Source organism: Dromiciops gliroides, chromosome 6 (assembly GCF_019393635.1).
Source record: "Dromiciops gliroides isolate mDroGli1 chromosome 6, mDroGli1.pri, whole genome shotgun sequence".
Lineage (NCBI taxonomy): Eukaryota > Metazoa > Chordata > Mammalia > Microbiotheria > Microbiotheriidae > Dromiciops > Dromiciops gliroides.
This window is the reverse complement of record NC_057866.1, coordinates 91021929-91046049: the sequence shown is the minus strand read 5'-3', so window position 1 is coordinate 91046049 and position 24121 is coordinate 91021929. Positions and strand designations below refer to the sequence as shown.

The 24121-nt window shown below is 40.7% G+C and overlaps 1 protein-coding gene across 9 annotated transcripts in view; it reads left to right on the top strand.

Annotated features, from left to right (window-relative positions):
- ABLIM2 (actin binding LIM protein family member 2) overlaps positions 1 to 24121 on the top strand; it is a 303505-nt gene that overhangs the window by 54838 nt on the left and 224546 nt on the right. For 8 of the 9 annotated variants that reach the window (XM_043970596.1, XM_043970593.1, XM_043970594.1 and 5 more), the window contains exon 1: positions 17399 to 17568. The exons of the other annotated variant lie outside the window; for it this stretch is intronic. In XM_043970596.1, coding sequence (XP_043826531.1) covers positions 17553 to 17568 — 16 coding nt within the window. In that variant the 5' untranslated portion in view covers positions 17399 to 17552. Of the gene's footprint in view, positions 1 to 17398; positions 17569 to 24121 lie in introns of those variants that run through there. 9 annotated transcript variants of the gene reach the window in all.

The window sequence follows — 24121 nt, the reverse complement described above, 5'->3', positions numbered from 1 at the left end:
TCTACTTCCCTTATTCCCCTATTTAGTAAAATGTTCATTGTTTTAAAAAAGCTAAAATTACTTTCAGACCGTGTTTCTGTCATTTTAGACTTGCTTCAGGACTAAGTAAGGCATCACTGTTAAAGAAACCAGAATCTGCTTTTCTCTGGCAACAAATCAATAAAAAAGGCAAGGTAGAGATTTTTGTAGTGGGGAAAACAGAAACAAAACAAAACAAAATGAAACAAAAAATCCTATTAATGATTTCTTTTACTTATTAGAAACTTACCCTCATGAGAATGAAAATCCAGGAATAGTAAGAAGAAAGGAATAGGGATCAGAAGCCCGGAGCTCAAATGTCAGCTCAGCCACTAATTCACTCTGATTACCTAAAACAACTACAAACTCCTCGAGGTCAGGCATTGCATTATTTTTCATCATTGTCTTCTTAGTGTCTATCTTCAAGTTTTGAATTTATTAGGCACTTCAAGACATGTTTTTAATTGAATTATCTCCAAGATCCTTTTCAACTCTTTTTTGTTTGTTTGTTTGTTTTGGTTTTGCGGGGCAATGGGGGTTAAGTGACTTGCCCAGGGTCACACAGCTAGTAAGTGTTAAGTGTTTGAGGCCGGATTTGAACTCAGGTACTCCTGAATCCAGGGTCGGTGCTTTATCCACTGAGCCATCTAGCTGCCCCTCCTTTTCAACTCTTAAGATTCTGTGATCACTATGGACAGAAAGAGCCCAGCAGACTGAATCATGAAAGTTTCAGGAAAGTGACCAAAAAAAATCTGACCAGTTAGATTAATACACAGATAGAATGGGCTGTCCCAGAACACTGGGAATTCCCGACACTGGAAATCTGTAGTCAGAGGATTCTGCTAAAGAGTTCAACTAGATGACCTCAGTGGAGCCTTCCTATTCTCTGGTTTTTACAGTCATTTCCTTCTTTGAGCCTCAATTTTCTCTTTGTTACAATGAGGGGATTTTATTTTAAATTATGTTTACTAGAGAAGTAGTGGTTTAATAGTAGAAATTTGCTGCATAGGAAGAAATAATAAAATCCTTTTCTTTTTCTACAAGAAATTAAGATACACTATTAGAATTCAGATGTGGCAAAGTAGTTAAGTCCAGGATGTGGGTATTATTAGTATATTGTTGGAACTAATGATATTTTATGGTTTTTCAATTTTTAAAAAGTTTATGAGGTAGTGTAGCATATTGAGCACCTACTATGTGCCAGGACTGTGCTAAGCACTGGGGATTGTTGTTGTGGTTGTTGTTGCTTGTCCTTTGTTCTCAAAGAGGGCCATGACATCGGGATAATGTGACTTGCAATGACTGGATTGAATTGGATTTAAGTGAGGGAGGCCTATGCCAAGTCCCCAGCTTCACTCTTTCCTCCAGAGCCATATGGACGCAGTGCCCGGGGTCACAGAGCTAGTCATGTTGTTAAGTATCTGAGGCTGGATTTGACCTCAGGTCCTCCTGACTCCAGGGTCAGTGCTCTCTCCACTATGCCATCTAGCTGCCCCTACTGGGGATACAAATAAAGGCCAAAACAGTCCTGCTTTTGAAGAGTTAACAATTAAGTCGGGGAGAGACAACATGCACACAACTGCTTATAAACAAGATATATACAGGATAAAATTGGAAATAATCTCAGGAAGAAAGCATTAACATGAAGATGGACTGGGAAAGGCTTCCTGCAGAAGGCTGGATTTTAGCTGAGACTTAAAAGAAGCCAGGGTAGCCAGGAGACAGAGATGAAGGAGGAGAGTATTTCAGGAATGGGGGACAGCCAGTGAAAATGCCCAGAGTCAGGAGATGGAGTGCCTTTCATGAGGAACAGCAAGGAGACCATCAGTGCTCTATGTCCCTGCCTCATAACACAAAGGGGAGTAAGGGATAAGAAGACTGGAAAGGTAGGAAGGGGGCCAAGTTGATGAATGACTTGAAAAGCTAAATAGAGGATCTTCTGTTCAATCCTAGAGGTAATAGGAATCTGGTGGAGTTTAGAGTAATAGGTTTAGTCTCAGGAGAGAACTGAGTTCAAGCCCCACTTCTGACATTTATTAGTCGTGTGCTCCTCAGCACATCTCTTTTTAGCAATTGGAGCTTCAGTTTTCTCTTCTTTAAAATGGGAATTCTAACACCACCTAGATCATTAGGCCAAAGTAAGAAAAGTACTTTGTAAACCTCAAAACACTATTAATATGAATTATTTTATTTCTATGTTGTAACTCATTGAAAATGAGACCACTCCTAGGGAGCTAGGTGGCACAGTAGATAAAGCCCTGGCCCTGGATTCAGGAGGACCTGAGTTCAAATCTGACCCCAGACACTTGACACTTACTAGCTGTGTGACCCTGGGCAAGCCAAGTAAAATCACAGGTAAAATCACACTAGAAGGTCACCATGGTACCAATGAGGAGTGGTATTGAGTAGCACAGTATCCTTGAAAGAACAGTTGTTGAGTCAGAATTTCTGTGTTGGAATTATAGCTAACAGTGTGATTATTGGCAAATAATTTCTGGGTTTTTACTCTAAAAAATGGACATACTTGTACTACCAGTGTCACAGGAATGTTGTGCAGAAAACCCATGTATATCTTAGTCTTATGTGCTTGATTTTATTATTAAAGGAGTGTCAAAATGCCTCTGTGTTTAGTATGCTATTAATGCTGTCTTTGTTTTAAGAAGCTCTGGTCATTTTTGCAAATACTTTCTATTTCTATTTTATCTTTCAGTTTTTAATTGTTTTGTTTTTCTTTTGTTTTGTTTTTAGTTTTTGGCTATCATAAACTATTTGATGCGACTTAATAGAGAAGAAAAAAGATACAGCGCCTTCTTTGTGCCAGGCACTCTGCTAAGTGTGTAGCTACAAAGGAAGGAAAAAGTAAAAAATCTAAAATATCAATTCAGAGTATTGTGGTAAGGAAAGTTTTAAGATTGTAAACTTTCAAAGTGCTATAGAAATGTGCTGCTGTTTGATAAATTTCTTTGTTCAGGATTACCAGGTGAGTTCCAGACAGCCAGGTTTATAACCAGTGGGATGTAATGGAGTAATAGAGGCAACTGGAATTAGGAGGCCAAAGTTTGTGCCTGGCCCTTAGTCATTAATTAGCTGTGGAACAAGGCTGCTTTTCCTCTTGGCAAAATGAAAGATTTGGACTAGCCGCTGACTAAGACCCTAGGCTACATACAGACGTTTTGTACTAAGGGAGTCGTGGAAATAGTGCCAATGTCTTTCAAAGTCTTGGCTATGTGGAGTGAATTTTAACTAATTATTGTGCCGTGGCTGAGCTGGCCTGAAGCTGATTGACAGATTGACCCCCTCATGGTAGCAGGGGAGCAGTAGTGGTGAACAAGCAATCCTCTTCCACCTTCCCTCCACTCCTATGCAAGAAGGTCACAGATTGCAGCCTATGGATGAAAAGTATAGTAGTCCTCTGTGGAAACTCTGGAATCCTCAGACTAGAGTTTAATTATGGTATAATGGAAAGAATATGAGACCTGGACCCAGAGGCGCTGTTTTCAAATTCTGCCTTGGTTACTTTTAAGCCACGTGGTATCAAACAACAAAATTTCCCCACTCTAGACCTAAGTTTTTCATCTATTACAGTAGTGGCTACACTAGATTATCTCTAAAGGTCCTTCTCTCTCTCTCTCTCTCTCTTCTCTCTCTCTCTCTCTCTCTCTCTCTCTCTCCCCTCCCCCCTTCCTCTTGCTCTACCTCCCTCCCTCTCTCCCTCCCTTTCTCTTTGATCTCTCTCCTCTCCTCGTCCCCTCTCCTCTTGTTCACCTTCCCTTCCTCTCTCCCTCCCTCCCTCTCTCTAGATCATACAATCCTATCCTATCATTCCTATCACTAACTCATAAATAATTGGAGAAACAGACAGGAAAATCTTTCATCTGGGCTCAGGTCTCAGTAGGATAGCACCCCCAAACATCTCTGTGTGGTTCGGGTGCTGCTAAGGTTCTTTTCAGCCCTGATACTTTGTTTCTAGGGACACCTGGTTTGCATCTGCCCCATCCTTGTACAATGGATTCTCCAGCCTATGGAGATTGCCACAATTATGGTTTCTATTTATGCCTCTGGCTCCTCCCTGCTTTGGCATCTCTCACACCATGTTTGCCTGTGACCTACTGACCAGGACTCTTCCCTTCTACTTTTTCCATTGGTGACTCAGGCCCCCAGTTATTCCAGTACTAGTCCACTGGGATATACTCCCCCTTCCACCTTAGAACATTTCTGTGAATTCAAATCAATAAACATTTTGTTCTTTTCTTTTTGGGTGCATAGTACAATGCCTGGTATCATGATATGGTACTATTAGAGATGGAACGCATCTTTATATGTAATGGTTCACATTTACACTGTGCTTTAAAGTTGACAAAGTACCCTCCTCACCACAATTCAGTGGGCTAGGTAATGAATCTATTATTAGGTCGATTTTATGGAGAAGGAAACTGAGGCAAAAAGCTGTTAAGTAGCTTGCCCATTATGTGTCAGAGCCAGGACTAGAACCCAAGTCATGTGACGCTGAGTAGAGCATGTCTTCCATATCATCCTGCTGACCCTTAAACACTTCATTCTGGGTTCAACAGTCCCTTCCAGCTCTCAGATTTTATGAGTCTGTAAGTATTTCCTTTGTCCCTGGCGCACAGAGTAGATAAATGTTTCTGGAATGAGGGGATAGATGTTGCCATGCTTTAGGCTGTTTCTTTTGTGCAATTATGAGTTTGCAAAGATAAACTTGTGTGTTGGCTCAACTGTCTCGAGCAATGTAAAAACCCTGATTGTTTCAAATAGCTTCTCTAGAAAATCTGCAGCAAGTGGTCCATCCCGTTTACTTCCTAAAAGGCTGCCACTTACACAACTGATAAATACAGTGTCCACCTTCCAGTCCTTTCCCTGGCTGGTGTAACAGAAGAAACCTCCTCCTTCAATCAGTCTCCTGCTAATGCTCATCTGTCCCCTGTTGATCTTATTTTTCTACTTTTAATTCTGAGTCACTTGACAGGCTCCAGATCCCAGTCTCCTAGGACCAGTCATAGGATTTTCGAGCTTGAAGGGATCATAGAGAGCTTTTAATTTTCTCATTTTGCAGATGAGAAATCTGAAGTCTAGAAGAGAGAAGTGACTTGCTTAAGGTCACACAGCAGCTTAGTCATAGCATCTAGGCACAAACTCTTAACACCTCACCTTTACTGCTTCTCCCTACCCTGGAGGTAAATAAAGTTGATCTCTTTCTAGAAAGCTGGGGAGTCTGCCCAAATATTGCCTTCTTTATATTGGGGATGATAGTAACTTTGCTTCCCCCCCCCCCCGAGCCTCAATTTCCTCATCCGTAAAATGAAGGATTGACTAGATTATCCCTAGGGTGCTCTCTAACTTTAATATTCTGTGGTCACCTCAAGTACCTTCCAACTTTAAGTTGATGGTGTATTACATGCTTTTAATAGTATTACCACTTCAAAGAGACAATGTAGTTTAGAAAAGTGTTGGTCTTAGCCCAGGAGACCTGGGTTCAAATCCTGCATCGAACAATTCCTAGCTATATGTCCCTGGGGAAATTATATAATCTTTCTCAGCTTCAGTTTCCTCATTTGTAACCTGAAGGATGATAATAGTACTTACCTCACAGGGTTGTTGTGAGGATCCAATGAGACCACATGAAAAGTGCTTTACAAACTTTAAAATATTATATAAATGCTAGTTATTATTTGAATTATTATTTTGTAATACACTTTGTAAATAGCAAAAAGCTATATAATTTTCAAATATTATTATTATTATATCCTTAGGGCAATAAAAAATTGAATTGTGAATCCAAAGCCTACTTTCAAAGACTTGATCTTATCTGCTGTGAATGACTTGGTTATTGTCAGCAATGCAATGATACAAGACAACTCTGAAGGTCTTATGAAAAATGCAATCCATCTACAGAGAGAGAAGTGATGGTGTCTGAATACAGATTGAAAGATTGAAGCATATTTTTTATTAGTTCCTTTATCGGAAGTTTTGTTTTTGTCTGTTTTCTTTCACAACCTGGCTAATGTGGAAATGTTTTGCATGACTGCTCATGTATAGCTTATATTGAATTGCTTGAGATCTTGGGGAAGGAGGGAAGAAGAGAAATTGAAACTCAAAAGTTTTTTTTTAAAAAATTGATGTCAAAATTTGTATTTACATGTAATTTGGGAAGAATAAAATTCTAAATGAAAAAAAAAAGACATCTTAGAATTCCATCAAAGCAGGAAGGAAACCTAGGGATCAATTAATTAAATTTTCTACTTTTACAGATAAGGAAACCAGATGTAAAGAGGAAATGTGACTTGCCCAAGGTCATATACAAGGGAGTGGCAGATCAGGGACCTCAGATTTCTTGACTTTCACTATTGTGATATTTTTTTCTACCCTTTGGTTTCTCCCCTGTATATCATGTTTGAATCAACCCATCTAAATGAAGGTCACATTAACAGTACCTACATATTCTTTTTTTTTTTTTTAATTTTTTTTTTTGTGAGGCAATTGGGGTTAAGTGACTTGCCCAGAGTCACACAGCTAGTAAGTGTTAAGTGTCTGAGGCCAGATTTGAACTCAGGTCCTCCTGAATCCAGGGCCGGTGCTCTACCCACTGCGCCACCTAGCTGCCCCACCTAAATATTCTTAACCCAGGTGTTATGAGGACGGGTGAAATACACTTCAAGAACTTGACTTTTGTATCACAAAGTATTTTTACAAAAATCTCAAACAGTTTATATAGGCCAGTGAGTCATGGGTTGCTTTGCACCTGACAACTTTTGAGTGAACACCAGACCAGGTGTTAATGGAGGTGCACACACACAAAACATTGTTATTTGTCACAGCTCTCATCCTTTTATGTCTCAGTGTATGAAATAAGGCATCGTTTTACTTTCTCAACAGCACACTAGCATCCCTGCAGAGGAACCCTGTCTACAGAGACAGTGTGAAATGCTGGGAAAGAGAATGGGATTTGGAGTCAGAAAAGCCCTAGGTTCAAATCTTGCTTCTTTGCCTACTATGGCTGTGGAACTTGGGCAAATCTATAATTCACCCCAGATCTCAGTTTCCTTATCTGTAAGCTAAGAGAATTGGCCAAAACACCCTCCTCTAACTCTACCGTTCCATGATATCATTTAGTTAAAATAATTGAAGGATAGGTGTGATGGTTGCCACATATTCCATCAATGGACTACTCATTATAGACGTAGCGTTTTCTGTTTGTTTCAGTGTCTCCACCCACATCTTCTCATTTTCTCTCCCTCTCATTGCTGTTTGCTCTGGGGAGAGTGATTTCCCCTCTCTGGGGCTTTGGTTCCATCATCTGTGAAATGAAAGAGTTTCACCCAATGGATCAAGAACCGATCTGAATTTCTTTTAGCAATAATGAGTAAATAAGGATATATCTGTTAGTGCTTTCCCCCTCTGAGGTAACATTGAATCTATTCTGTATGTATTCTGTATTATTTGTGTATATGCTATCTTCCCTAATTACAAGACCTGAATTAAAATCCTACCTCAGACATTTACTAACTGTGTAACCCTGGACAAGTCTCTTTAACTTTTGACTCCCTTAGTTACCTCACCTGTAAAATAAAGATGATAATAGCATCCATCTCCCAAGTTTGTTGTGAGGATTGAATGAGGTAATATTTGTAAAGCACCTTTGAAAACAGTGCTATGTAAATACTAAACAACTAGCTATGTGTTGGCTATTATTTATTACAATGTAAGTGTCTGGAGAGCAAGATGTCTTCTTCCACTTGAACCCCTTGCTCTGAGATGGTGTGTTGATGACCTATGGAAATGAGATAGAGGATTTCCACTCGTGGCATTACCCTGTTGTTATTTATGGACACCTGCAGCAAGATGAATTTACCAGTGCATACGTTTGTATTATGTGGAGAATAGCTAGGAAATTTGTCTCTTGGGTGAGTTACCAAGATTTGGGGAAGTGAAGTATGGTGTGACATAAGGAAATGGGTTTTGCCTTAATAAAAGGGAACATCTTCCTACTAGCTCCTTAAATTTGAGTAGTCCAGGGAGGCAAAGAGTTCCCCCACCATTGGAAGCTGACTGACTGCTTGTCAGGGATGTTGTAAAGGGGGTTTGTATTCTGGGTCCAGATTGTATTAGATCAGTGGTGTTAACATCATAAAATCATACATAGGCATCCCTGCAGGCACATATCTTTATATAGTTAGTTTTTATTAATTCATCAACACATTAACATCAGATAGGAACTGCATTTTAGTCTGGTTCAGGCAGCACTTGGGAGTGTTGTGTGAGTGTCATGAGGCTGGCTCTCTTTGCCGCCTCTGGACTATATAAACTTTGAGGCCCGATTGTGGGGGTTTGTGTTCTTGGATTAGCTCTCCATTGAATTCTAGAATAAGAGAGAATACATTTAGCACTGGCAGAGACCTTAGAGGCCATCTAGTCAGCTTCCTCATTTTACAGATGAGAAAAAATGAAGCCCAGAAAGTTTAAACAATTTGCCTGAGACTAACTGATAACGATAGCAGTAGAGCTGAGCCTGAGCCCAGGTCTTTGGACTTTGGGTTGGAGAGCCCCACTTCTGCCATTAACTCCCTGTGCAACAGCAAATACATAACTTAGTAAACCTAGGTTTCCTTCTTCCAATCCATTTTTTTTCTTTCCACTACACAAAAATTATGTCATCATAGTGTTGATCACCTCCCCCAAATTCATGGGCCATGATTCACCACTGGGTAACCTTTCTAGTGGTTTTCAGGAGCTGCTGTTCCATCTCTCTCCTCTCTAGTATGTGAAATTTGGATGCCCTGATAGATGGAGTCTCTCTTCTTAGAAATAGAGGTGGAGTGGTATTATGGTAGAAAATTGGTACTGTAATAAGAGGATCTGATTTCGGATCCTGGCTCTCATACTCACTAGCTATATGATCTTGGGGAAGTCACTTAACCTTAATGGAATGCAGTTTCCTCATCTGTAAAATGATGTGGTTGTACAAAGTGGCTTTTAAAGTCCCTTCTGTGTATATTTCTATGTATCTGTGTAGAAGTTTAAAAGAGGAAGTAAAGAGGATTAGTACACTCACATAAGATGCAGGGAAAATTTATCTAGGCTCAGTATCAATGGTCCCACTGGCTTTAACTGGAGAAATTCCATATTTTTCTAAATTTCAAGGTATTTCCAAATCCCTGACTCCATACATTGTTTCCTATAGTATCAGTAGGTGGACCCAATGAACCAGGAGAATGGAGTATGGAAAGACAGAGACAGGATGTGATAATATAGATGATACACTTACAACCATAGGTCTGACAATATGGAGGAGCAATAATGGAGATCCGTTAACTGGAGTCAAGTCCAATAAATTAATTTCTCATGTGTTTGTCATTGGGTGTCTGGTATGTTCATAGCAATGCACTAAGTGCTACAAAAACCAGACCTAGGGAATATTCTTTCTTTCTCAGGCAGGCAGGTTTATAACAAGATATTGTTTGTTGTTGTTGTTTAATGAAAGCATTGACCACAGCTGTTTGCTTATAGAATTAATAGCTTTACTTGGGGGTAATATTGTATAGCAATGAAAGGCTATGTCAGCACTTATAGATTGTCATTGGAGGACTCACCCCACCCTGGGTCCCTGTCTGGTTTTGCTTTGTTGTTATTCTGTTGTTGTTGTTGTTCTGAATAGGCTCAGGGCTGTTGTGGCAATGTGAAAAGACACATGTGGGCACAGGTCCCACATAGCACATTCCAGAATCAGGCTTTTGCTAAAACCTGAACTGAAATATAGTGATGCACTCACTGACACTGGAATCTTCAGAGACACATGGAAATGGGTGATTTTCTTGCACTTTGGTAAATGGAAACCACAGTGTAGTGGATATAGAGTTGGTCTCAAGTGTTGCCTCTGACACATACTACTTTTGTGATCCTGGGAAAGTCACTTAACCACTCAATGCTCCAGAAAATTTCTATGAATTGCAGGGACACTGCCAATTTGCATTGGGTTTATACAGAAAGAAGGACTCATAATGGGTAGAATTTAAGTAGGCAATATAGAAGCAATTAAGCCATTCTTGGCTAGAATAATATCATAACCAAATGCATGGAAGCAGAAATAATTATGTTAAGGGACTAGTAAGATCGAAGCAGTGGGGAGCTACGTGGTGCAGTGGATAGAGCTCTGGCCCTGGAGTCAGGAGGACCTGATTTCAAATCTGGCCCAAGACACTTACTAGCTATGTGGCCTTGGGCAAATCACTCAACCATGTTTGCCTCAGTTCCTCATCTGTAAAATGAGCTGGAGGAGGAAATGGCAAGCCACTCCAGAATTTTTGTAAAGAAAATCCCAAATGTCACCCATCAGATTGGCTAATATGACAAAAAAGGAAAATGATAAACATCGAAGAAGATTTGGGAAAACTGGAACACTAATGCATTGTTGGTGGAGTCACAAACTAATCCAACCATTCTGGTGAGCAATTTGGATTTATGCCCAAAGGCCTATAAAACCATGCATACCTTTTGTCCCAGTAATACCACTACTAGGTCTGTATCCCAAAGAGATCATAAACAAGAGAAAAGGAGCCACATTTACAAAAATGTTAATAGCAGGTCTCTTTGTGGTGACAAAGAATTGGAAATTGAGGGGATGATCATCAATTGGGGAATGGCTGAAAAAGTTGTGGCATATGAATGTAACGAATACTCTTGTGCTATAAGAAATGATCAGACAGATTTCAGAAAAACCTGGAAAGGCTTAAGTGGACTGATGCTGAGTGAAGTGAGCAGAAGCAGGAGAACACTGTACACAGCATCATCAACATTGTGCAACAATCCACTGTGATAGACTTAGCTATTCTCAGCAATGTAATGATCCAAGATAATTCCAAAAGACTCATGATGGAAAATACTCTCTACATTCAGAAAATGAACTGCGGAGTCTGAATGCAGATTGAAGCAGACTATTTTCACTTTTGTTGGGTTTTTCCCCTTTTGTTCTGATTCTCCTTTCACAACATGACTGATGTGGAAATATGTTTAACATGATTGTACATGTCATATCTATATCAGATTGCTTGTTGTCTTGTGGTGGGGAAAGGGAAGTGAAGGAGGGAGAAAGATTTATAACTCAAAGTCTTCCAAAAATGAATGTTGAAAACTATCTTTACATATAATTGGGAAAAAATAAATGGACTGTGCTGGTCACCTAAGACCCAGCCTAGTTAAGATTAATGCATTTCATCACCAAAAGATTAGCCATCGGTGATGAGGTTTTTCAGTGACAGGAACCTCATGAAGATAGTCTCCCACCTAACTAGTGTAAAACAAATTTCAGTTGGCACTGATGTATGCAGTTTCCACACTAGGAAAACCAAAGACCTTTGTTGTTATACTATCACTTAACTCACTTCTCTGTGTACATGTATCCCCCATTAGAAAGAAAGCTCTTGGGGACTACTCTTTGTGTCCCCGGTGCCTTCCACTTTTGTAGGCTCCTAGTGAATACTTTTTTTATTTAATTGATGCTCAGCATGGGGCTAAAATCCAGTTCTCCTGGTCCAGAAAGTCTCTAATTATGACCCTGTTGATGTCTATTTATGGTGCCCAATCTTTGTCAGGGAAATAATAGCTTATCTGTTATTATTGATATATGTCCAGGAGGCGAGTAAGTCAAATTTTTAAGTATGATGCTCTTTAAATGTTACTGGAAAGTTATTTAATGTTATAAAGTCAATAAGACAGGCCCCTCATAGATGAATTCATCCTCATTTATGGATGGCAAAGGGACGAGATCATATTTCCTGAATATGTGACTGGAGCCTTTCGGATATCTCACAAGCCAGTAATAAAAATCAAATTCCTCTGAGTTTCATATGAGAATCTGGCTGACCGTTGTTTATCATATTTCATAGCAAAATGAGGTCATGGTTTCATACTAGCATGCATAATAAAAGTGTGTGAGTGTGTGAGTGTGTGAGTGTGTGAGTGTGTGTGTGAGTGTGTGTGTGTGTGTGTGTGTGTGTGTGTGTGCATGTGTGGTAGAGAGAGGAGAAGAATGTCACATTTGCCCTGTAGCACCTGCCCCCCAAATTCCTCCTGTCGATCTGATTCTACAAGGCACTTCTTGCTGGGCACAGTCAACCTGCTATTTAAGCCGGTGCTGTGTGAAATATGACAAGTGCTTTCCAGTATGCTGGCATCCTGCTGAATGAAAGACTCCCCATCCCTGTGAGATCCATATTGCCAATTATCTGGTGGCCAGATTTGCACAGATTGCATGGACCATTAAATAGAATCATTCCCACAGATTCACCTATAGTTTCTCGCTGTATCTGTAGTCAACATTTACATGCCTGAAGGGTCTGAATAACGTTTTCAACTGTGCTCAACTCTCAGAGGTCTCAGGATCCATGAACAACTGGGGGAAAGAGAGGAAGTCAGAAAAAAAGACAGTCTTGCTCCCCAGAACCATGCTTTCCTCATGGAGTTCAAAAGATGCCTGGCAATCCAAAGGGCAGTACAGTAGAAGGGGAAGTAGTGGAAGATTTGGAATCAGGTGTCCTGGATTGGAATACCACTCCTGCTACTTACTTGGCATGACCCTCCGGCAAATCATTCTCTGACCTTTACTTTCGTCATCTGTCATATGGAAACAATTTATACTCTCACTACCCACCTACCTACTTACCTCACAAGGTTATTGTGCTTCTGCTGGGTAAACCTTAGAGGATTTGACAAATGTGAGTTACTATTCTAAAACTAAAACTGGTAAAGCTAGCCTTGTAGATTGTTCTATAATTTACAAAGTGCTTTCCTCGGGACAGCTGTAGTATGAGGTAGGTAGTATACATATTATCATCCCCATTTTAAAGATGGGGAAATTTACACTCTGACTCTAAGTCCTGTGTACATTCTGTATTCTGAGTGTAGTGAGTTAGGAAAAGACGAGAAGGCACCTGAGCTGGCCCTTAAAGTCTGGTGACAATGTAGAAATAGGGAGGGCAGAAAAAGGGTGGTGGTGAGGTAGTTCATTCCAGGTGCAGGTATGACTTGAGTAAAGGTGTGGTGGGAGGAGAATGAGTTCAAGAAACAATGAATAGCCCAGTTTGGTTGAGATGTATAGTGCCTGAAAGGAAATAATATGAGAAAAGGTTAGACAATTCTTTAAAAAAGCCTAAAAAAGTAGTCTGGAGGCAGATTGTGGAACATTTTTACAATTTCCATAGCTCTGACAATATTAGTTTACAATGCAGACTCTCAGAGTGAATCTAAATTATCACCTCTGTGGAAAAGTGCTGAATTAAGCTCCTCAGAAGCTGTTCCTGCATACTTAGTATGAGCTGTCTGTACTAGTCAGGAAACTTTTTTTTTGGTAAAAGAAGATGAGATTAGTTGTAAAAATCCTGGGTCCTTCCTAGTCCTGGGCTTTGGCACAGACACAAGAATTGGGGTCCTTAAATAAGCCCCTTAACCTCTACAAAGCTTAGTTTTGTTATTATCTGCAATACAAAATCATAGCTTTAGAGCCAGAAGGGAATTTAATTTTAAGATCAAGTCCAACCCCATAATTTTACAGATGAAGAAACTGAGGCTGAGTGCAGTTAAAGTGACTTATTCACGGTTATACAACTAGTGAGTATCTGAGACTGAATTTGAACTTGTCTTCAATCCCTCTATCTGTCCTGTGCCACCAAGCTGCCTCTGATATTGAAGTGAATCCCAGCTCTGAAATTTCATTCTTTGTTTGACAGACACCCCCAGCTCTAACTTCCTCTGTTCAAAGGTCCCTTCTAACTCTAGAACTCTCTGTTCCAAAGTCCTGTCTAGCTTATGCATTCTATGAAGTAAGATGCATTCATGCTGACTTTGCTGCTCAGGTCAGCTGCATATCCTGTTGTGATTATTATTGTAAATATGTTATTTTCCCATCATAGAAGAATTCAATTTAATTCAAGTAGAAAAAAACCCCAACAATTGTCAAGCTATTGCTCTGTCCAAGGCCTGATGGTTGGTAAGAAGAATGCAATGAACAGACATAACACAGACCTTATTCTAAGGAATGTAGAATCTAACAGCAGGAGATGTGTCCATAAATAGCCATCAAAAATACAAAAGAGAGCGAATTAAGTGCACAAAAAAGAGCTTGAGTCAAAGTGTTATGAGAAATCTGAGGAGGGGCTGCTTGCTTTCCCCAAGCTGGCTTAGGGTGGAGGGCAGGTGAAGATTTGAGGAAAGGCTTCATGGAAAAGGATGGCAAATAAATTTTGGTCTTAACGGTCTTGTGGAGGAGACAGATAGAGAGGTAGGGGAGCTTTCCATTCCAGGAATTCATGGAGGAATGGCATGAGCCAGGTGTGGAAAGGGTTTGATGTCATCCTGTTTGGCTAGAATGTAGAGTGCATAGGGGTGGCTAGGTGGCGCAGTGGATAAAGCACTGGCCCTGGATTCAGGAGTACCCGAGTTCAAATCCAGCCTCAGACACTTGACACTTACTAGCTGTGTGACCCTGGGCAAGTCACTTAACCCCCATTGCCCTGCAAAACAAAACAAAACAAAAACCAAAAACCAGAATGTAGAGTGCATGGAAGGCTATAACACAAGAGGAAGTATATTTCAGCTCATGATTCATCCAGCAGGTAATGAGGGGACACCAAATGGTTATGAGTTTAGGAGTGATATTGACATGATCACAGTATATTAGGAGTATTACTTGGGCAATGGTGTGCATAATGGGATGAGGAAGGAATGTTTTTTTGAGCTAGACTCAGAAAAACAAATTAGGAAGCATCACAGTGGCCTATGCAAGAAGAGATAAGCACAGGAACAAAGCTGATTGAAGTGGATAGGAAGTAATCTCCTTGTGGGCAGAACTGTTTTATTTTTGTCTTTTTACATTCAAAAGAGGCATCCCTCAGAAATGTTGTGGGTTTGATTCCAAAACACTGCAAGAAAGCAAATAACACAATAAAGTGAGTCATGACAAATTTTTTTTGTTTCCACATAAAAGTTATGTTTACACTAAACTTTAGTCTATTAAGTGTGCAATAGTAATTTGTCTAAAAAACAATGCACATACCTTAATTAAAATACTGTATTATTTGAAAAATGCTAACCATCATCTGAGCCTTCAGCAAGCCATAATCTTTTTGCTGCTGGAGGGTCTTGCATTCATGTCGATGGCTGCTGACTGAACAGGGTGGTGGTTGCTGAAGGCTGAGCTGGATGTAGCAATTTCTTAAACTATTACAACAATGAAGTTTGCTGAATCGATTGACTCTTCCTTTCACTTGAATGCTTAAAGGCCACTGTATGGTTATTGGCCTAATTTCAATATTGTTGTCTCTCAGGGAACAGGGAGGCCCAAGGAGAAGGAGAGAGACAGGAATAGCCAGTTAGTGGAGAAGTCAGGACACTCACAATATTGATCAACTAAGTTTGCTGTTTTACATGGGTGGGTTCATGGCATCTCAAAACAATTACAATAGTTATATCAAAGATCCCTGATCACAGATCACCTTAACAGGTATAATAATAATGAAAAAGTTTGAAATATTGTGAGAATGACCAAAATGTGACACAGAGACATGATGGGAGCACATGCTTGTGGGAAAATGGCGCCGATAGACTTGCTTATTGCAGGGTTGCCACTGTAACGATTGGAATGACGCCACCTGCTGGAGACTTACTGTAGAAGATTTCCGCCCATGAAGTGAAAGTCTTTGAGGGCAAGACCAGGAGTCTTTTCTTTGGCATCAGGAAGTGACGTTGGGTAGTGGGAGGAAGAAGGAAGAGACTAGCGCTCTGTCTTGGGCTTTCCTTTGAACTCTGGTGGAGAATGGAGCTAGAAATGTGCTCTCCCTTTAATAGATAGGAATCTAGACCTTTCTCTCTCTCTTCACCAAATTCTTATTCTCTTTAATAAATGCTTAAAAGTCTAACTCTTGCTAAAGCTTGTAATTTATTGGCGACCACTCATTGGATATTTTAGACAGACTAGCTAGAATTTTAGCCCTTAACACCACAAACCTTCAATTTGTAAACAACAACAACAACAACAACAAAACATAATGCAATATCTGTGAATTTCAATAAAGTGAAGCCTAGTAACACAAGGGACCTAGAACAATGCCTAATTAAATAGTAAGCCTTTAATCAATACTTACTGATTGATAGCAGGAGATGTTTTCAAAGGAGAAGTGCTTGGACAGAAGGGGCAAAGGGGAGGATGGAATTAAAGATGACTCCAGAGACACCTCCATGGTGCTCTCCCTGTGGTCACTCACAGTGTTGTAATAAAATGTGGGGGGAAAATATGATGATTCCAAGGTTGGATCCTGAGTTACTGGGATGGTGGCAGTGCCATTTGTAGAATTAGGGAAAAATTGGTCATAGAATCCCAGAATCAACGTTAGAACTGGAAGGACATCTAGAACTGAGGTACCAAACACAGCCTGGAACACTTCTGGGTGCAGCCTGGACTAGATTAAAATGTAATTGGGAAATATTTTTAAAATGAATAAAAATACAGTAGACCATAGTATTGAGGGAGCTCTAGGTAGTGCCATAGTGCATAGAGCACCAAACCTGGAGTCAGACTCATCTTTGTGAGTTCAAATCCAACCACAGATACTTACATGCTGTGTGACTTTGGGCAAGTTATTTAACCCTGTCTGCCTCAGTTTCCTCATCTGTAAAATGAGCTGGAGGAGGAAATGGGAACCCCCTCCAGCATATCTGTCAAGAAAACCCCAAAGAGGGTCATAAAGAGTATGACACAACTGAAAAATGACTTAACAACAACAAAGATAATATTAATATGTGGTTTTCTAATATGCAGCCCACGGGACTCATTCTGCAGGTCTAGTAGCCCTTGTTTCTATTTGAGTTTGACACCACTGACCTAGAACATAGAATTCTGGAATGCTACAAGAGTTTGAACATAGATGGCTAGAACCAGAAGAGAATTTAGAAGGCATTTAGTCCACCCCCTCATTTAATAGACAAAGGACAATAAGGTCCACAAAGCTAGTTAGAAGCAGATCCAAAGCTAGACCAGGAGTATCCCCAATCAGTTGAGGGCCATCTCTTTCCTCTAGACCTCACCATTGTCACCGTGAGGTAAGCCAGAACACTGTTGGCTCATTCCTTGATAATTTCTGGCTGTTTACCTTCTCAAAGACCCTTTGAGGATCATCTCTCTGATTAGAAGTCACCCATATTTAAGGGCCAGTTCAAAGTGCCCTGCCCCCTTCCCGGAAGGATGTATAAATTTTGGGAGCTTAATAGGGAGTTCTATTTTGGTGAGTCAGGAAGAACTTGGCTATCACCCTGTATGTGCATGAGAGCCACCAGCATCATATGACCCTTCCTGCATTTCAGTCCCAGCGAGCTCCAGTGGCAGGCAGAACCTGGCTGTCAGCTCCCTCGGCAGCTGCCTGTCTTTCTAACTTGCTTCCTGTCCGATCACCAGGGTCTGTTCTGAAGAGAGTGAATAGGGAGCCGGGCTTGAGGAGGATTTGTCTGAATAGGCCACAGCTCACACTGTAATGCCAGAGGAAACAGGTACTGTTGATGTTTGCTCGCAGGGCTTAGGCCAGACTCAGGGAGCTTTGTGTTTTGTTTTTGTGTGTGCAAGAGGCAGTGTGGCAGAGTAGCGTGAAGATCACTGGGCATGAAAAAGCTGGGTCCTGTGATCTCTATTTGGGGGCTCAAACTGGCAGTTTATGCCATTTGGATTCAGAAGGCCTAGGTTCAAATCCTGGTTCTGATACTGTTCGGCTCTATGACCCTGGATCAGGGGATATAAAAGGAGAAGTGACCTTAGAGATCATGTAGCCTCACTTTCCTCATCTGTAAAACAGGACATAATACCTCCCCTTCCTCCATCACAGGCCTCTGGTGAGGATTCATTAAGATAATGTTTGCAAGGTATTTTTTACATCTTTTAAAAAAATTTTTTTTCTTCTTTTTTTAATCATTTAGTGCTCTATAAATATAGGCTATCATTCGTTGTCATTGTTGTTCATTTGTTTCCAACTGTTCGTGACCCCATTTGGGGTTTTCTTGGCAAGAGACACTAGAACGATTTGCCTTTACCTTCCTGGATCATTTTACAAAGGGGGAAACTGAGGTAAACAGGGTTCCATGACTTGTCAAGGGTCACACAGCTAGTAAGTGACTGAGGCCAGATTTGAACTAGGCTCTTCCTAATTCCAGCTCTGGTGCTCTAATCACTACACCACCCAACTGTCCCTAGGTCACCATTACTTGTAAGAAATTGTATAATGCTTCGAATAGATTATTGAGCTGGGCATCAGGGGATCTAGGTACATGTTCCAATTCTGCCTTTTAGAAGCTATTTGGTTTGGGGGCCAAATCACTTGCCTTTTCTAGGTCTCGATTTCTTAATATATGAAAGGAGGGGATTGAGTTAGCTGACTTTCTAAGATTTTCTCCATAATCCTAGTATCTACCATCCTTCTGTTAATTGTTTCCTCTTTAGTCTGTACATGGTGTGGTTATACGCATTTATTTGCATGTTGTCTCCCCCCTTTAGATTGTAAGCTCCTTGAGGGCAGGGACTGTCTTTTGCCTTTTTTTGTACAATTGGAGTTTTTCACAATGCTTGGCTCATAGAAGGTACTTAATAAATGTTTATCGATTGAGTCATTGATTGACTATGACAAAATTCTTTGAGAACATTATGTAAAAATAGAGCAATATTCTATTCTCTTAGTTTTGTGGGGTTATAGAAATAGTTTTGTGGAGTTTGAGATAGTAGATGGTGAGCCAGCCTGGTAGGCAGGAAGACCTGGGTTCAAATTTTGCCTCTGGTCACATACCGGCTGTGTGGCCTTTGGGCATGTCACCTAATCCCTCAGTGCACCAAGCAATTAACACTATAAATTGCAGGATAGTTGCAAATCTATTTTGGTAGAAGGAATCCCCTCATCCAGCCTTGTCTGAACCAATGTGTGGACCAAAGATAATTTTTTTTCCTAAAGTGGAGGAGTTGAGAATGGGGGAGAGGAATAAGACATTAATGACCTAACTCCCCTGGGTTTGAAATTAAGAAGAGGAAACTTTAAAACCTACTTAATTAAAAGAAACACTACAGAGTGTCCCCATAGTCTTAGGGTAGGTTTTTTTAAGTATAGCTTTTGAAGCTAAAAACTGCCTTAAGACTTTGGGACACCCTGTATTTAAGAAGATAAGCAAATCCTATAACTATAGTCAAGGAGATAATGAGTGGGTAACCCTATGGGCCAAGCATTAACCCAGAAGCATATCCTAGGAAAGGCCCAGGAATCTCCCTGCAGGCTCTGTGGCTTGGGTGACTTCAATCAGGCAGATGAGATGAATGAATACATTCAGACAAGAGGCTAGCTGTTTGGGCAAGCATGTCCTCATGCTGGTAAATTCAGGCTGGGACTCAACATAACTATGGTAGGGCAGACTGGGAAATGACTTGAATGATCTGGGTTTTAAGACAGGTCAGTGGGAGCTAACTAGGAGGCAGCTTTGGTCTTAATATCTATTAAGTAGAGCTTTTCTAGTTGATTGAATCCCCAGAAATTTGAATATGTTCCCTGAGGAGAGAGTGAGCTCCCCAATCTCTGAACATCTTCCCCACCACTGGCTCCCCCAAGTGCCCTAGCAAGCAAGAAGTGGGATCGAAGTGAGGGACTGGTCCCAGCAGGAAGACTCATGTTGTCGTGGAAGGAGAAAGCCCTGGGTTTGGAATCAGAGGGCCCAACTTTAAATGTTGGTCCTGTCCCCTCCTGTCTGTGACCTTAGCCACAAATGAGAGGGTTTGGAGCAGGGAGATGGTAGTTGCCTTCTAGCTCTAAATCCTATGATTATTTGAATGATGAAAGGTTGTATTTGCCTTGTTTGTCCAGTCATGGACTTCCTGGCTGAGGGAGATGTTTTCTCCACCCTTAATGTAGAGAAGTATTGGTTTTATGGCCAGTCATAAAGTAGTTGGCTGGGTCCCCAAAGGGCAGTGAACAGTTGAAAAAATAACAAATCAATACAGAGAGCAGCTAAAGAAGGGGGGAATGCATAGACAAGCCTATCCTCTTTATCTGTAAAGACTAAGGAAGAGTAATCTAAAGCTTTGGGGGGTAGATCTGATCTTTTGATTCAGTGAAGTTTTTGTTGATTTAAGTGATTGAGGCAGTTAGGTGGCACACAGGGTAGAGGCCTAGACCTGGAGTCAGGAAGACTTGTGTGTCACTCTGAGCCAATCACTTATCCTCTATCTGCCCTCAGTGTCCTCATCTGTAAAATAAGGTTAATAACAGCACCTACCTCACAGGGTTGTTGTGAGGACCAAATGGGATATTTGTAGAATACTTTGCAAACCTTAGTGCTATATAAATATAGCTATATAAAGTGTTCTATAAATGCTAGCCATTATTAAAACTTGTTGTGTAAAAATGATAGCCACCAATAGTTCAGCAAAAATTAGGTATTTTTTTTAATTAGCAAACTCTAAAGTATCTTAGATCTACCATACACTTTACATACTTTATCTTGTTTGCTCCTTATAACAACTCTGGAAGGTAATGCAAGTTTTATCACCCCCATTTTACGGATTAGGAAATTAGGTGAAGGCCCAAGATCACACAGTTAAGGTCATTTTGCTTTAAGATTTAGGGCTGTAAAGAAGCCACTCATAATTTGGGGAGGATTTAGTCTAGCTGACTTCTGGGGTGCCTTTCTTCTCTGCATATCTCTCATTTAGGAGGGATTGACCAGAGTGGCAAGAACAAAAATAGAATAATTTATGCAAATGCAGGAATAACAAGTTTTAGTTCTGATTAGAAAAGCTAAAGAAAGTAGCCAAGAAAATAGTAAAGTCAAGGTCATAGGCTCCCACTAGATTCAACAGTAATTTATTAAAAACCTGCTAGGTGATGGGCACAGGACTGGCTCTCAAGAGAGGGGAGGAGAACAAATAGTTATTAAGTACCTACTATGTGCCAGGTACTGTGCTAAATATTTTACAAATATTTACCTATTTGATTGTCACAACAGCTCTGGAAAGTGGGTACTATTATTATCTCTGTTTTAAACTGAAGGAAACTGAAGCAGACAGAGGTTAAGTGACATTTCCAGGGTCACACAACTACTAAGTGCCTAAGGCTGGATTTGAACTCAGATCTTCTTGATTCTAGGGCCTGAACTCTATTCACTGTATAACTTAGCTGCCTCCCCAGAGGGGTGAGCCAAAGAGATAAAAGCCTGATGTTTCCCTTTCAAAAGGGTCCTAGGCCTAAATGAGGCAGCTAGGGGGCTCAGTGACAGAGTGCTAGTGCTTAAGTCAGGAAGACCTAAGTTCAAATTTGACCTCAGACACTTACTTGTTGTGTGACCCTGAGCAAGTCACTTAACCACTGTTTGCCTTCATCCACTGGAGAAGCAAATGGAAAACACCACGGACAGTATGATCCATGGGTTCACAAAGAGTCAGACACAACTGAACAACAACAAGGCTTAGAGGTCTGGCCTGACTGGGAGGCCTGGCTCTCCTGTTAGTTCCAGTGGCTTAATTTCCTTTGTCCAAGGACTCCCAGTCTGTCTTTGGAAGCAGGAAAGTGCTTTAGCCCAGTAGAGTTTAGTGAACAGTGCACAGAGTTTGAAGGAAGATGTGTAACCTCTACTTCCTGACCATAGGCAAGTTACTTCCCCTCTGAACCTCAGTTTTCTTATCTATAAAATGGGAATAATAAAAACAATGCTACCTACTTCACAGGGTTTCTGTGAGGAAAGGCTTTGCAGACTTTGAAGTGCTATCAAAACGTACCACCAAAATATTCTCAGCATTGGTTGGGTATCCCAAGTTACCAGGAGACTCGGTGGCATCCTGATGTTTGCCAGTGGCTAGCCCTTCCCTAAGGATAAGGCATTGGGGGTGAGCTCAGCTGGTACCCTCAGATTTGCACCTCCAGCATGAACTTGCTCAGTTTAATCATCATTCTCTTCAGTGCTCACGTGCACTGTGTGTGGGCATTAAAGCATCTGAAGCTGTGGCCCTGGCCTGGCACAGATAGCTAGACCTATAAACACCTTCTACTTAGCCCAGGGCTAAGAGACAGAGGGAAAGAATCTCATGCCACTCACTTTTACCCCATCATCTGCTCACCACTTTCTACAACCAATCTGATCCAAGGTATACAAGGTCCGTACCCACTATCTGGCTCCCCTCCATATCCTGGCAGAAATGCCAATTCAGTCACCCCCTAACCCCCACATTCAGCTGTTCTCTGCTGCAATGCCATTATAGATTTGAGGCAGCTAGGAAGGGCGGCAGATAGTATAACAGACTGGATTCAGGCAGACCAGACACTGTCTCAAACACTTATTAGCTGTATGTCCCTGATCAAGTCACTTAACCTCTGCCTGCCTCAGTTTCCTCAACTGTAAAACTGTAAATTGGGGGCAGCTAGATGGCGCAGTGGATAGAGCACCAGCCCTGAAGTCAGGAGAACCTGAGTTCAAATCTGGCCTCAGACACTTGACACTTACTATCTGTGTGACCTTGGGCAAGTAGTTAACCCTCATTGCCCGACCAAAAAACCAAACACCAAACAAAAAATAAACCCACTGTAAAACTGTAGAGGAATAATAATAGCACCTATACCTCAGGGTTATTGTGAGGATCAAATGAGATGTTTATAAAGGCTTATCTCAGTGCCTGGCACATAGTAGGCATCATATAAATATTTATTCCTTTCCCCTCCCCTCTCACTCCCCCCACCAATAACTCTCTCAAAAAGTGTTCAAGGTGCCTCTTGTGCCCTCTTTCACTTCTCCTCTCTATAGAGAGCATCTCTCCCCATAATGCTGTTTGTTAGTCACTTTCCAATTGAATGGATTTGTTTGCTTGGGAAAAGAGAAAAGAAAGCAACTGGATGAGGAGAAAGAAGGAGGAGAGTTAGGAAGACCAAGTGAGAACCAGGGATGTGTGTAAGTCAGTGAGGGACGTGTAAAGAGGGGCTTATTTGGCACGTTCTTTGGGGAATGTTAATCATAGATTACTTGCTCTCCCTTGGATCTGTGGGCCTCGGTTTAATATTAGGACCTTCTGAAATGGCAGTTGTCTTGTTAACAACTGGTTACTATTACTGCTCTTTGATCTTTTTTTCTCCCATAGATGTCCTTGGCTGCCTTCCGTAGGGGGCAGCTGTAGCAACCAAGATCAGGGAGGCCGCTCTGCTTTGGCCTAATGGGGCAGTGGGCAAAGTTGTGTTCTGAACATCCTTCTCTTGAACCATCTTGTACTGAAATCATTTGTGTCCATGTCTTTTCTCCTTTGCTATATTATAAACTAAGTAAAAGTTTTTTGAAAGTCTTACTTGATTAATTCATTCATATTACTCAGAAGCATTGTGAAATCTCATTCGGATCTTAACTTAGATGAACAGTTGTCTTTATGGCTGGTTGTATCTACAGATACGAATCTAGAAATACAAAATATTTGAACACTTAGGGGCAACTAGGTGGCACAATGGATAGAGTATTGGACTTGGAGTTAGGGAAACCTGAGTTCAAATGTAACTTCAGACAACTTACTAGCTGTATGATCCTGGGCAAGTCACTTAATCTCCATTTGCCACAGCTTCCACATCTTTAAAATGGGGAAAATAACAGTACCTTCCTCCCAGAGTTGTTATAAGGATGAAATGAGATAATGTTTATTAAAAAATTTAGCACAGTGCTTGACACATAGTGGGTATGCAGATTCTTAATAAAAATATATTTGTTCCCTTTCTTCTCCCTCCTTCCCCATTTGGAAGTATAGGATGATATAGTGGAAAGAGCACTGGATTGGGGGTCAGAGCCCAAGGTTTGAATCCTACCTTTGTTCCTTCCTAACCATATGAACTTAGGGAAATAATTTTACTTCTCTGGATATCAATTTCCATATCTAGTTAATGAGGGTCAGAATATATGATCTCTAAATTCTGGTGCTGAATTCAGTGATTTGGGGGAAAATAATTTAAGAACACCTTGTCCTTCATTTTTCTAATTTTGATGATATGAATAATTGTAAATTATTTGCATACATATGGTTAAAATGTTTTTAAAAAGCATTTTTATTGTGCAA